The sequence below is a fragment of the Toxotes jaculatrix genome, chromosome 10 (assembly GCF_017976425.1).
Source record: "Toxotes jaculatrix isolate fToxJac2 chromosome 10, fToxJac2.pri, whole genome shotgun sequence".
NCBI lineage: Eukaryota > Metazoa > Chordata > Actinopteri > Toxotidae > Toxotes > Toxotes jaculatrix.
In genome coordinates, this window is record NC_054403.1 from 26334479 (window position 1) to 26350397 (window position 15919).

A 15919-nucleotide genomic window follows, 5' to 3' on the forward strand; every position below is an offset into this window, starting at 1 on the left:
ACACACACACACCCACACACACACACATATATGAACACACCCTAGAAACACAGTCCTGGCCAAGGCCCAAAGGCTTGAGCCCACAGGCAAGAGAGGGGGACCACAGCCCACAATCTGGGCACATGGAAGGTGTGTGTGTGTGTGTGTGTGTGTGTGTGTGTGTGTGTGTGTGTGTGTGTGTGTGTGTGTGTGTGTGTGTGTGTGTGTGTGAGAGAGAGTCACAGAAAGAGAGGAGGGACAGTGTGAGAAGTGGGTGGAGAAGGGAGTCCTGAGGGAGTGCTGAAGTGTCTCAGCAGCACTTTGGTTCAGAGCCTTTGAAGGCGCTGAAGTTAGCGGCAGTCGAAACACACTGAGCAGCTCTGTGTGTGTGTGTGTGTGTGTGTGTGTGTGTGTGTGTTTTCACTGTTTCTTTTCTTTTTCGTGGACTTTGCATCAGACCGCGATGGGAGTACTCCGGTTGTTGCCGTCCTGTCAAAGGATTTTTAAAGTTCCTGAAGCGTGAGGGGAGAAAGAGACACATATTCCTGGAAGAGTCACCGAACTGGACCTCAGGTGAGTTTCCCATGTGGTTCACTGTGCATCCTGCTTCACTCCGCTGCATACGGCTGTTTACAGTGGAGAATCACACCACTATTTAGTATTACAATATTACTAAACATTGCCCTGGAGTATATATAAACAGAGTAGAAGCGAACTAAGTTTTCTTACACTTAAATCAGACACATGCTGCAAAATAATTTCTAGGCAACCCTTCCTTGATCGTGTCCGAGTAGTAATCTTACACTGTCACTGACATTTTTGCTCAGAGCGTTTGCCGCGGCGGCACATGTCAACACATGCAGCCCAGCACTCTGACGTTTGAAAGCTTTGGCCGAAGAGTCCCTCCCTTCACTTTACTTTTTCTGCTACACCTTATTTTTTTCTGTGTGGAAGGAAATTGCTCAATCACACTTTTGCAGCAGTGATGGTGCATGTACCCAAATCTTTTGCAGTGGAATGGCAGGAGAAGAAAAACTCTCCTATCACTTCCCAGTGAGGCTGGCCTACATGGTGCACTGTGAAATTGATGATGGCATTTGTGATGGATAGGCGCCAAGATAACCTTAAAGGAATCACCTCTTCGTTTCTTTAAAGGTGACTTTCCATAATGGAAAGCAACACGTAGGTGCTGAAAGACTCATTTGACCTCAAAGAGGCTTGGGACTATATTGCATTTAGATGCTGCTTTCAGTTGATGGTTTAATTTTAAGGAAAATAATTGGTTTTCATGACCCCTGAGAAATACCACCTCCCTCTGATAAGGCAGTATAATTTGTTAAAGCAGGATTAAGTCAGTTTGGTTTAGTAAAGTTTTTAGAAGTGTAGGGTTAATGCAGAAACATTGCAGTCAGATCATCCAGTCTGGACTCAGACCTTTTTTAAATTATCTGATGAGTAATTTGGCTAAAGTCTCATTAATGACAGTGCTGATAGCACAGCTGTTTGGAGTGATTGAGATAAAGTCTAGACTTCGCTGGAAGGATGGATGGAACTGCCCACCGTAAAAGGAGAGGTGGATATCACCCTCATGCAATCAGGCTTGCCATTTGGCCTCTTCAACTGACGGACTAACTGCCTGGATTACTGAGTGTGACGTGCAGAAAATCACCAAAGGAAGTAATGAATTTAGCCAAGGAAAGACTGGAAACTGGGAAACGGCTTCAAAAATTTTGTGATATGATGGAACATCCAATGAAATGCCCCCCTTATTAAAGCAAACACACACCTATGAATCCCACACAAAAAAAAAAAAATCCACAAAAAACATACACTCATCCCACACTGTCAGGTCCAGACAAACTGTTGGACCACCTGAGTGAATGACAGGCTGGGCTTGTTAACAGGGAATGCTGCTGAGGCATTTCTGACCCTCCCTGTAATTATGGTATTTACTGTGAGGCCTGAGTGTCCCTTTGGGTGTGGATATGTGTGTGTGTGTGTGTGTGTGTGTGTGTGTGTGTGTGTGTGTGTGTGTGGGTGTGTGTGTGTGTGTGTGTGTGTGTGTGTGGGACAGTTTAACTTGAAGGGACACCCCTGACCCTCTACACTCGACCTCCCACCCTTCACACGACATGACCTAACCCTTCAGACAGCAGCTCTGAGAGGAGAGGCTCAGGCTGCAGTGTTGTACAGTACAGTGTTGGAGAGAGGAATGGAAATGATGACAGTGTAAGTGTGTAATATGTATGTACATGTGTTTAATGTGTTATTGCTGTTGTTTAGGCAGTTTATTTTACTTGATGCTCTTCTTTTATAACCCAAAATTAACATGAAAGGCTTAAACAAATGCTGTCAAAGCAGTATACAGTTTTATTGTCGCCGTGTTTCCCACAATCACCTCAAAATCTCATCCCCAGAACGTTTCCATGACTCCATACAGAATTTTTATGACTGCCTGTGGCACTTCGCCACCACGACTTTTACAGAGGCTCTGACAGTAAAGCTTCCCATCGCTGTGGAGCAGAGCTTAAAGAATGATCCAGCCTGTCCTTAAAAACAAAATATGAAAGTTATGGTCAGTGTGATGTGGGTGGTTGGAGAGGAGTTATACATCTGACCCACACTCAGAAAAACAACTTATTACTGTGCAAAGGTGCTGCGTACCAGGTGAGAAAGAGAAAATGCAGAAATATTTAATTTAATAACCTCAAACATTATATTACATGTGATGATGCTTTCATATTTTGTTCCAGCTGCTTTATACCGAAATCTTGATATGTGTTTATTTAAGGGAGACACCTCCGGTCTGCGTTCTCAGGGTTTCTACGTTTTTCCAGAGTGCTCTGTTGTCCTGACGGGGTTAATGACCTCCGGACCAGAGCAGCGCAGGGATGTTAAATCATCCCAATATAACCACAAAGCTCCAGTTAAAGGCCTCCATGTCCCGGCTTCATGCTGTGGGTGTGAGAGATGGTTGGTTTGGAGGCCGCGCCCTTCCCAACCCTTGAACCCTTCCAGACAGGGGGTTAACTCCGTAACCCCACCCTTACATAATCCAGAAGGTCTGATCTGAAATTGCACTCCTGCAGTGGCACTGGCTGTGAAAGTGTCTGCAGACGGCTTTTTGAAGGAATTAACAGTTTAGTTTGTGGTCATGCTTTTATGAGCACAATTGGAAAAACAAGCTTTAATTTCCAGACTTAGATTAGACAAAACTTTCTTGGGGGGGGGCAGTCGGGGGGCAGCAGCTGTAGGGAATGTGGGCTTTAATAGAACATATTAAACACAGACTGCTCTCCTATAAAACTCAAACCTGCAACTGTGGCACTAACGATGCTGTATGAAATGTAGAAACTACCCCATGAATAATGTAGTCCAACACTGGGACATGAGAGCAGAATGCTTTTCACTGCTGATTTTGCAGCCGGTTGTACAGAGGTCAAAGGTCAGAGCCATCAAGCACAGATAACAGTCATGCAGGATAAAGTAATAAAATGAGAGCAGAGCAGCGTGCCAGGAGGCAGTTTCCATAAATGAGAATAAGTCCAAGCGAGGACAAGAGAACGACGGCGTCTCGTCCAGGCTTATTCGGTCCTACCTCCAACCCCCAAACACTCTGATTCTAATTGGTGCCTGGGTGTAGGTACACATATCAGGGAGTAGTGAGACTTTCTATTCTTGTTTGGATATTTTTTCCGGTTCATATCACAGGTTGTAAACGGTAGCCTGGCAACACCAGCCCAGATTTTGAGTTTCTCTCATGGTGGCTGGGTAAGGCCCAGCAGGCACCCGCTGTTTTGTGTAGGATGAACAACAGATGATTGACAGTTCCCTCCTTGTTGTTAACACTAACCCAGCAGCATGAACCCCTCCCACACACACACACACCTGACTGGACGAACACAGTGGGGCTTGTCATTGGACTCTGATTTTCTCAAACCAGCATTAAAAGATTTTTTGGCCACTTAGGTGCAGTGCAGCGAGGTCTGAAAACCACACCGGTTATATTCTCATTATGGGTGTGAATCTTCAATAATCCTCAGAGAATGATCAGTAGATGTTTTCCAGACTTGATTCTTAAAGGTTTTGTGATTCAACAATTTAATGTCCACCTAAAATAAAGGACATAAATACTTGAACGGTAAGTGTAATGAGTTGCAGTGTGTTGTCTGGCATCATCATATATTACTGTATATCTCACATGCATAGGCAAGAAATGACACTGTGATGTGAAAACCTCACATTGTGCCGAAGATAATGCAAACAGCAGGTGATACAGATAACTGCTGACAGTTTACAGAAACCTCACAGCTGTGGATCAGTGAGGATTAGAGAGAAACCTTGAGGCCCATCCATACAAACCGTACGTCATATCAAACTGATTTAAGCTGTAAGTCAGCAGAGTCTTTAGCTGACAAAAGCTTCTTTTTAATTATCAATCCTTGACTATAATCATAGATGTGATGACTTAGATTGATTAAACCTTTTTCTTAACATTCAGAAAACTTCTTACAACCTGCCGTGGCCCTCTGATTGTTGTAGCTGAACACGTTTCCATTCACCCGAAAACTTTTACCAGGCTGTAAGACCTGCATGTCTCACTGAGTGTCTTCAACGACCTTTTATCTGAATGGGACCAGCTGCTGCTGCTGCACAGACGCCTTGTTGTAACATATAATTGTCCGATTTGACATTTTCAGGTTATTTCACTCTGTAAATCTTAAAGGAGGTTGGAAACATCTCTTGTGCTTTGTTGTCAACAGTTCTGGGGCGTTTTTTTTCACCATAATACAAGAATGAGCACTTAATAGACTGACACTGGGTGAAGTCTCCCCATCCATCATGGCTCAATGCTGCAGCACAGACTCATTACCATGTTAGATTGTACTAAGGTACAAACTATGGATGTTGACAGGTTCTTTTAGGGATAGGAAGGAAATTTAACTCTGCAATTATGCAAATGAGAGACAGTCTGAGAGTCAGTTTAGCTTCACGTGGAGGAAAATGTGTTTTCCAGACTCTGGCAGGACAATCAGAGGCGGTCAAAGAGCAGCTATTTACACTTTAAACCCCCCATTTAGAATTTACAAGCACGATATGAACACTTAATACACTGCTTATAACATATAATGCTATAATGTTGCTGTAAGCAGGTAAAAAGACATTCTTTAGTGTATTGTATTTGTATAAATTAACAAATGACTTAATGGATAGAACAGGATACAGGATGACAGCTATAAAATTATTTCATGTTGTGTAATAGACATGAGAAAATATACAGCATTTATTAACTGTTCAAACACATGAAGGAAATCAGCATTTATTAATTCTTTATTTATAACGTATAAATGCTGAACATGCCAGTTAAGGTAAGGCGTTATCAGTTAGGATCCACTGTGGGTGTGGGGAGGTGAAAAGGACGCAGCTAATGTCTTTGGCTCAGGTTACTGCAAAGATGCATGATGTCAAACAGAAACACATAAATAAAGCGGAATTTTCATTTATAGAATAGAACCTGAATCCTGGTTTTTAGTGATTCCTTTGAAACTCCCACATTCAAACTGTGATTACTCACATATTATATTTCAGCTGAATCCCACCGGCTCTCTCTTCTCCCCTTTCTTTGGGAGAGTTGGGCTGTAATCGCTTCACAAAAACCAGGAAACAGGTTGATGGGATGAATGCAGTCCGAGAGGGAGCAGGAGGAGGAATAATGTCGTATAGTTTTCAGTGACAAAAGGAAAACCTTGAAATCCTTTAATTCCTTTATAAGACCACTTTCTACCATTAGTCCTGTACCACAATTTACCAGTGAAGAACCTTTGTACAAACATATGGAGATAATTGCCCGTATGCCACTGGGCCTGGCAGGGCCTGCTGTGTGCTGTAGGCTCTTTAAGATCAAACCACATTCCCTGCCCTCCTATTATGAAACAGCCCTGGGTTTACAAAGCCAGATTGGCAGCTATATGGATCCATGATTCAACTTGTCTGTGTTGCAATAGTTATTACACAGGAAATGGATGACTACATGCTCTGTGTGGTTAAATGTAATTTGAACGTAGAACTAATGAGTAAATGGACAGTGATTTTAAAAAAAATGAAAATGGACGCTATGAGCGCTGAAGCTAAACCTCAGTGTCTTTATTGATTTATCGAGGTTACGCTTTTGATTCGTCTCATCCACTCTAACAAATGCCCTTCACAGGTGAGCAAATTTATATGTTGTGCAAATGAAAAGTAACAAACACAAGGTTTAAGTTACATGTATGAAAGAGAAGAGCAAATAATTCGTCAAATGTCTGCCTTTCAGACTGCCACCAGCAACTGATCAGTCAACTGAAGGTTAATATTTACAGAAAATATACTTTTCTTAATCTGTAAGTGAATACTTAAATTGTTCTTTCATATTTTCATCAGAATTACTGATGTAGTTTTAAAACATATCTGGTGTAGCCTGTTGAATAACAAAGTGGAGAAGCAAAAGAGGTGTGTGGTAAGCTAGTTGTGACAATGATAAGAACAGTGACAGGATATGAATCTATCTATGAAATAAGACACTGATAATAAACAGAAGATCGCCATAAATAATAATCATAAAACTATAATTAAAAGTACAAAACAATTGATGTATTTTAAACCTGAACCAAAATACTTGTAAGTAAATGGATAAGCCACTATCTGCTGATAATACCAGGCTCTGCTAAAACTGCTCCACGAAGAGGTCATGAGCAGTAACTGTTTCATGTCCTCGATCTGCACAGAAAAAAGTCCCTGAGTTGTGTTTTGTGTTTAAAACTGTGGGTCTGCAGTGGGTTTTAATGCTGTCGAGCTTCCAGCAGAGAGTGACGGCTCAGTGAGCTTCAGCCTGACAGACACAGGTGAGGTAGTGATGAGGAATGAAAGAAGCTGCAGATACTGTTCTCTGTCGGTACTGGGAGCCATGGGGGTGGTGGTGAAATGTGATCCGGGAAGCTGGAGCACAACATGTGGCTGCAGGTCTCTACCTGGAACACACACACACACACTCTGAGGGAGGGATGTGTGTGTGTGTGTGATTGAGACGGTGTGTATATACATGTGAGAGCTGACCTCAGTAGCAGCAGTGGTGGCCTGAGGTTTCTGCCCTGTGGCTCTGGATATTTCGATGATTATTTGGATTCTTTTCGATCTCAGTTTCAGGTTCAGTGGAGTTTTGTGACTCCAGAGAAACTCTGAGCGACAAGTCAGTTCGCTGCAGAATGGTGAAAAGCTTTTCGACACGCAGAAAGAATCCGCAGCAGTGTTACGACTGACTTGGTAGAAACTCAACTTTTCCACTGAGGAAACACTTTAGATTGTTTTTGATGTAGCGTGTAGTAAGTCCAGCAAGCAATACAAAGGTGCACATCCACAGTAACTACGTGAGTGTGCAGCATATGAGTATTAACGAGTGCGATGATGAGCCAAGTAATGCTGATTTGTGGGATTCATTACATGTCTGGCACAGCGTTCATTAGATTCAGATGGAATTCATTATATTTCTGTGTTTTCAATCAGACTATAATCCATCCTCATCTCCTACTTGAATCACTTTCCTGTGCTTGCTTACCTTTGTTTCAGCCTCATGGGAAACACTAAAGGAATACATATTTATATATTTCTCCTTTGAGTTATGCTGTTGTCAAACAGTGTTCGATTCTCTGCATCCTTATAAATTACAAAAAGCTGGGGGTCAACTGGAATATCTTTCAACAAGATGAATGTTTTCAGGATTTTTACTTTGGTGTTTGACGGCTGATCCACTTAATAAATATTTTAATGTCTGTTACAGAGTTACTGATGATAAGTGTGGCTTATATGTAATTTATATCTTGGTGCATAACGTTTTTTTTAAAAAGAGTAGATGTGCTGCACTAGATAGTTGGATTAAAACTGTATCAGAGTCAAATCACATCACCATGTTACACAATAGGGAGGAATAATCAAACCCTCTGATGCTCAGATAAATGAAATAGGGTATGTGGCTAATTTCTGCTTTGCCTTCACCTGAGAACAGATCGTTTAGCTCAGACCGGCGGCTCGTGTATTAGCTACATCTTCCACCTCCAGTTTTGCAAAGTAAAAGTCTTGTTCGTTTTCTACAGAGATTGTGTGAGGTGACTGATTCTCTGATGAAAAACTCAGAGGTACAAGCCCGCACATAAAAACATTAGTAAAGAAATTAACTGTAACTTCCAAGGTGCATTTTTGTGCTCCTGATTGACAGAGTATTATTCAAAGAAAACTTTAGCCTAAAGTGTCCACAGAAGGAGTTTTCTACCCTTTACCACAGTCCCAAACCCCCCCACAAGGGTTTCAGCCAGTGACCTCTGTGCCGGTCCCAAATCCGGATAAAATATTGGGTTGCACCAGAAAGGACATCCAGCATAAAACTATGTGCCAAATTGTGCCAAATTGTGCCAAATTTGAATTGTCAGTTTTGGATGATTCGCTGTGGTGACCTCCTGACGGAGAATAGTCGAAAGTGGAACAACAACATTCAAAGACACAATCCCTCTTAAACCTGTAGTTATCACACTGAGGATTTCTTTATACCTCATTATGCCAGTCCTGTAGATCCATATCCTTGAGACTCAGATCAGTGTGAAATTCGATGTACAATTCAAGCATGTACTATAAACTAGGAGCAGAACACATGGCCAGACAATATAATTATCCCAGTGCTGCATGCATTTATGCAGTGAGACGTGCAATGTATGAGGTATCCTATTAATATTTTAGACAAATAAAAAATCCCTCAAAACCTTGAGTGCCGCAGTTGAAATGTCTTGGGCCTTAAATAGGACCTAGCCCCAAGACTAAAATATGCTAAAACCTATTTTAATCCAGCCTCAGAGATGTGACAGATAGAAAAGTGACACTGCAGAAAAAAATGGCAAGATTACAAGATGCCTTAAATCTCCTGCAAAACCCAAACAGTAAGCCTGACTGTAGAAATCTGATTATCCATCCCCAGGTGAGTGTAGATAAAACCCCACATACCTGTCACCCTCCACTGAAACCTCCAGCGCCAGTCAACCTGGAGACACAGACCTGAATGTTCAGGACATCGTATACCCAGGGAGACCTGTTTCATAAACCCATATAAGTTATGAGACAATTTCTGACACTGGAATTCATAACTTCGTGGCACAATATGAAGGCATCTTTTGTCTTGCCTCTTTGTGCGTTTGCATTTATCTAGACACTAGACACCAGGACTCTTAATGGACTAACAATATGGTCAAATGGTTTAGATTTTCTTTCATAATACCATCTAAACCAGCTTATTTTCGCAGAAGAGTGAAAGGGGAAAGAAATGTTATAGATCTTTTCATCTCTGATCTCAGGGAACGGCATTTCTGCCCTGCAGTTTGTTCTGTGTGGATTGCTTTTAGCTGTGGATGGGCTGTCAGAGAGGCAGTGAAGGGCAAAGTGTTCTGCCCTCCAGTCCTTTCTCCTGTCAGTTGTGGCTGCTGTGAAATTCGAGCTGGCATAGTGTGGTCATGCATCAGCTGGGCTCAACGGTAGTTTATGTTTTTCCATGTTTCTTGTGCACATTTGGGTTTGTGGTTTCTATCGAAGAGTGTGAAATGCTCGTACAAATGATCCACCTTCAAGCATGTGTCAAAGCTTATGCTAAGTCTAAGGCCTTTTCCAGGGAATCTGCAGGTCTTTCATTCAGTTCCCTCAAAAGATAGTACTTCTTAAATTTCATTTACAAAAGTCATAATTCATGTACTGATCATAATTAATTTTCTTGCTGTGTTGGTCCATCAGTTCAAAATACTTTGAAAGGAGTTGAGATTAGTGCCAGAACAATTTTGACATCTTACTCATCTCACTCACGCAGGAACACAGAAGCATGCCCAGGGAATGCAATATTCAGAGTAGAATTCAAAGTAATGATTCCAGGGATTTTGATCACATCAGTTGTGCCATCGACACTAAAGTATGACAAACATGGATTCAAACATAGATTAGGTTCAAAGCCAGTTTGAGTGAAAATGACAGGATTGTGTTCTACACGTTGAATCTGCTCTGAAGGAAAATGAAAGTGAGACAGAAAAATGTATTAAAATTCCTCAGTGGGGGCATCATTGGTATTACACAGAAAAATCCAAATAGATTTTATTGTAATGTGTGAGTCTTTGCTCTGACTTAATGTCAGATCAGGTGTAGTCCGCTCATCCAGAACTTACTTTAGGCATGTTTGAAATATTCTGTAAGCAAAACTCAGTTTTGTAAATGTTTTAATAATCAAGGTTGTGGTTTTCATTCATGTGGCTTCAACATTATCCATTGATCCAGATGTGTCTCGGTGTTTATCTGTCATCTGCTGCAGTTTTGGTCAGGTCTTCCTAAAAAAAGAGATCTAGCAATTCCAACTCATACTGCAATTCAGATTGTGTGGGATTCTGATCCTTTGTTGATTATGAAAGCAGCAATTTGATGGCTCCTGCCTGCAGGGATGTCTAATGTACATACAGCAATCACCAGCTCAGACCTGCAGTACACATGCAGCTGTTTACACTCGGATCTGGACTGAAACCTGCATGATACCGAGTCATCAAACTACAAATCCTTCCTCATAGCTGCGCAATGACAAAGGCTTAGAGTAATAATTTCGATGAGTACCTGCTGGTACCACCAAAGGAATAATTATGGGGAAGTGTTTGGGCTGCCACCTGTCTGAAAAGGCTCGGAGGCAACTTTCTGCTGCTGAAACAATGTGTTTCTTTACTTTTCCTTTTTTTTCTGGTCGAGGCGTGTTGGGACAAGAGTCGTATACCTTGCCAGACACCTCCCCTCTGCTGCTGTTGTGTCATTGTGTATTCTGTGTCCATCTTGTATTCTTTGTAGATCTGGAGCTCGGGGGAAATGATTGGTCTGTTTACAAAATAATGTAGGTACAAGAATTATGTGTGTGCTGCATGCTTTTCTGCAGATATGTACGAGGCAATACAGACAAGACTGTTTACTCCAGGAAACACAGGGGCTCAAATTATTTTTCAGAGATTTTCTTATTCCTGATTGATTAATAATCTAATTGAGTGATATGCCTCCTTTTCTTTCCTGTTCACAGGTCTGAGGATCTTCGTGGAGGTATTAAAGATGGCAGCTTCATCAACAACTCTCCTCATTTTAGCAGCAGTGCTTCTGCATGTGGCAAGATATCAGGGGAGTATGGTAAAAGGAAAGAACAGCTTGCCACTGCGGTTCACACACCATCTGTACAATGCCACCATCAACGAGAACTCAGCCCCGCGGACGTATGTTGAGACACCAGTGAAGATGGGTATTGAAGTGAGAGATCTGTTTGGGAAAATTGCATATAATGTTGTCTCAGGTGACGACGACGACCTTTTCCAAGCAGAGGCGGTCAAAGTTGGGGATTTCTGCTTCCTCAGGATCAAAACACGCAGCAGCAACTCAGCTCTCCTCAACAGGGAGGTCAGAGACACTTATACCCTCACTGTGGAGGCAACTGAAAGCACTTTCGGCTTCCAGGCGAGGACGAAGGTGTTTGTCCAGGTGCTTGACACCAACGACTTAAAGCCTCTTTTCTATCCTGCCTCTTACAACGTGGCCATCAGGGAGGACACCCCACTTAAGTCAAGTGTGGTCAGGGTTAGCGCCACAGATGCCGACACTGGGAGCAATGCTGAGTTTTATTACTCTTTCACCAGCAGAGCTCATCCTTTTGTTGTTGACCCTTTCACAGGCACAGTCACTCTCATCAGAAAGCTCAATCACACCCGGTCAGAGAGATATGACCTCACTGTTTTAGCTGAGGACAGGACAAAGAAGATATCTGGTGTGCAGAAATTCGGTAATGTTGCCCGAGTCACTCTAAACGTACAAAAGATGTCCATGGGGTCTCCAGTCATCACATCTCCCCCCAAACCCACACTCTCTACCGATGGCAAAATAACTATCAATGTCCACGTGGAGGCAGGAGTTAAGTCTGTGGAATCCCTTAATATTGTTGGAGGGAATCCTCACAAGTGTTTTGAGATAATCCCCTTAGGTGTGCAGGGCAATGACTTCCAAGTGATCTCTACAAAGAGGATTATCTGGTCTCAAACTCCCTTTGGGCTGAATCTGTCCCTTCAAGCTAAAGACAGGAGCTTCCCAAGTTTACTCTCCCCAATTACTCAAGTCCACATTCCAGCCTATCATTACAGTCCGTTGGCATTTTTGGAAGACACCTACATTGTGACACTGAGTGAGTTTTCACCTCCTAAAACTCATGTACTGAAGGTTTCTGTCACCTCAGTGCCTTATAATGTTACCTTCAGTATCAAAAATAATCCAGAGAGCTCTAAATTCAAGATTAATCCAAAAACAGGGATTATCATAACAACAGGGAAATTTGATTATGAGATAAAGGATCGATATGAGTTCGATGTAGTGGCCAATCATGGGGAAGCGGAGACTCACATAGTGGTTGAGATAACAGATGAAAATGACAACAGCCCACAGTTCACCCAGACCTCCTATCAGGCCACAGTGGATGAAAACACTCCTGTTGGCAGCAGTGTTTTGAAAGTAGCAGCCACAGACAAAGATAAAGGCAAAAATGGCTTTGTGACTTATGAAATTGCCAACTCAGGCCCCTTACCTTTTACAATAGACCCATTCACAGGTGTTATTTCAACCTCTGAACACTTGGACTATGAGCTGATGAAACGGCGGTACCACCTGAGAGTCTGGGCTTCGGACAGCGGCAGCCCCTTCAGTCAGGTCAGCGAATGTCCAGTGACAATAACTCTGAACAACATCAACGATAACATCCCTCTGTTTGAGAGAGTGGGCTGCAATGCCACTGTACCTCAGGATTTTTCAGTGGGGCACACGATCTGCGAGCTGTCCGCCATTGACTTAGATGAGCTGCAGCAGCTGACGTATGTGATCGAGTCAGGGAATGAGCTCCAAGTCTTTGGTATTGACTCAGTGTCAGGAGCCATCACCCTTAAGCAACCGATTCCTTTACGAGCGGGTTCGTTCACGTTGAGAGTTGTAGCCACAGATGGAAAGCATCACTCCGAAGCCTCAGTTGTCAGGATAACTGTCACGAACAGAGGGGACGATGCAACGCTCCACTGCCAGGAAACGGGCATTTTCAAACACCTAACCGATAAACTGATAGAGTCGATCAAACCCATTTTAACCAGCCAAGAGGAAGACGCGTTCTCTGACATTCACATCACCAACCGACATTCTCCGAAGTTTGACCTGAGCATTCCCAGTTCAATTGACCTCAGTGAGGACCATCCACTGAATTCCACAGTTGTTCGGTTTAAGGCAACGGACAATGACTCTGGGTTTAATAGTAAGCTGGTGTATGCCATATCAAGCGGGAATGAAGATGGCTGTTTCTCCATTGACACTTTCTCTGGTGACCTTCAGTTAGTTTGCTCAGTAGACAGAGAGAGTAAGGAGTTCTACATTCTGAACATCACTGTTTATGACTTGGGAACACCGCAAACATCTGCATGGAAATTCATCGCAGTGAATGTCATGGACGTCAATGACAACCCTCCTGTTTTTGACCAGGCTAGATATGTGATACGTGTGCCCGAAAACACAGAAGTTGACTCTATTATTTTCACAGCACGCGCGATTGATCTGGACACAGACATGAGTGGCAGTGTCCAATATTCCCTGCTGACGTCCACTGACATGTTCAGAATTGACGAACTGACCGGCGAGGTGACTGTGAAGGGCCATTTGGATCGAGAAACCTCACCCAGGCATGACCTCCGGATTGAAGCCAGAGACCAGGCCACACTCGGCCCTCAGTTGTTCTCCATGATTGACCTTGTTGTTGTTTTGCAAGACATAAATGACAACCCACCCAAATTTGTACCCAAGTTTTATAAAATAAAAGTTCCAGAAGATGTTCCTGTGGGCACCCTTCTTGTTTGGGTGGAGAGCGTTGACTTAGATCTGGGCAGTGGAGGCCTCGTCACCTACAACCTCAAGAACACAGAGAGCGGGATCTTTCACCTCGATTCCTCCACAGGTGCCCTGACCCTCGAGAGGGAGCTGGACTTTGAGAGGCGGCCATCTTACAACCTCACGGTGCGGGCAGTCGACCATGGTCTGCCCCGCTCCCTCTCTTCCTCCTGTTTTGTGGAGATTCAGGTTCTGGACGTCAACGAGAACCTCCACAGACCAGTGTTCTCAGAGTTTGTGTATGAAGCCGGAGTGATGGAGGATGCAGCGGTGGGGACATCTGTGGTAACACTTACGGCTTCAGACAAGGATCTGGGCAGAGATGGCGTCGTCAGGTACCACATCCATGAAGGCTCTGGTCTAGGAGTTTTCACCATCGATGAGGAAACAGGTAATAATCAAAAAATAAAAATCACCCTGACTCTAAATCCCCCTTTTCAAGCATTCTTGTTCAATTTAGCACTGAAAAAGTTTTCTGCGTCAAGACAGTGACATTCCTACACCACAATGTCACAGGAGATCTTCTCAGCAATATATTTCCTCATGTAGTTTTCCTAAGATGAGACAAGTGCATGGTTATACAACAAGGTATTTCCTCTTGAGGAGGTGAAGGTGATTTGTCTATTTTTCCGTCAGCCTTTGCAGAGGATACCTCTCAGCATATCGTAACGCATTCCATTATCCTGCTGATGCACTTAAGGTTCAGATAAAATCAGGGCAAGTAGAGTTCTCTGTCATAATGGCACCGTGCTGAAATATATCTCTTTTTTGATGCTGCTGATTTTCGAGCTCTCCCTCAGGGTGTCCATATTTAAACCGTTTCTGAAGGCAACTGTGTGCAGAGAAGTCAATCTCCCTTGTTTTTAGACTCTTGACATACCATAACTTTATCTTTTGGCATTCAGGTTCTTGTATACCATAAGAACTTGAGAAAGTTTTGGCAACAGAAATGTGTCATCCATGTTGTTAAGCAAAGAATGCTGAAAATGTCCCAACCCACCTTTTGGCACCAATCCAGACTTTTAAGATGCAAATAGGCACTTTAAGTGTGATGAAAGCCATAGTGATTGATATTTCCTTTGGGGTGGTTACAGTTATTAAGTATAAAATTGATTACACTGATAAGTGATTTGTTCCTGAGGCACAGAAGCAGGTTTGAAACTAGTAAATACTGGAGTGTTATTCAAAAATAAAAACTGCTTTATGCAAACAGTTAATCCTGTGTCCCCATCCTTTCATGTGTCTCAGGTGTGATTCGTACAACAGAGACGCTGGACCGCGAGACGATGCCTCACTACTGGCTTTCTGTCTACGCCACCGACCTGGGAATTGAGCCTCTGATCTCCTGGACTCACATCTTCCTAGAGGTGCTGGACGTTAACGATAATGCTCCAGAACTTTCCCAGCTGATGTACTTCGCATCCGTCCAGGAGAACTTGGACAAGGTCAAATCCGTCGTCCAGGTGTTGGCCAAAGATGTAGACACATCCTCCGAGGGGAAGCTTTCCTTCCAGATGCTGGAATCTCACCGGACATATTTTGACGTTGATCCCAAAACAGGTAATTAAGAGTGAATGAGCACAAATGTTCTCTACTACAAATTTTGATAAACACATAAAACAATAGAACTAAACAGTAATAAAAAATAACTACTGGTTCCCAGTAGTTCTGAAGGAGGCCTTTCTTTAAACTGTAACACATGCAGAAGAAAGAAATGAAATTCTGCTTTAATTGGTGGATTTTATTTCTTTTAATAAAAAGAAAAAGAAAAAAAAGTTGGCAGATGATGACATGACAATCATTCATTTCTTTTTTATGGGCAGTGGTATTTAATGCAAACATTCCTCTCATTTTCTATTTTTGCCTGATGTCCACTTCCTCCTTATCAAACCCTCAACCTAAGCCTGCTCACCAACTTAAGTAAACAGTAAGATTATTAATAAAGCCTGCACTGATA

The 15919-nt window shown here is 42.7% G+C and overlaps 1 protein-coding gene across 2 annotated transcripts in view; it reads left to right on the forward strand.

Annotated features, from left to right (window-relative positions):
• Positions 1 to 316: 316 nt before the first annotated feature.
• fat2 (FAT atypical cadherin 2) overlaps positions 317 to 15919 on the forward strand; it is an 85269-nt gene continuing 69666 nt past the window's right edge. For both annotated transcript variants that reach the window (XM_041047559.1, XM_041047560.1), the window contains exons 1-3: positions 317 to 552; positions 11087 to 14353; positions 15211 to 15522. In XM_041047559.1, the coding sequence (XP_040903493.1) occupies positions 11116 to 14353; positions 15211 to 15522 (3550 nt within the window). In that variant the 5' untranslated portion in view covers positions 317 to 552; positions 11087 to 11115. The remainder of the gene's footprint in view (positions 553 to 11086; positions 14354 to 15210; positions 15523 to 15919) is intronic.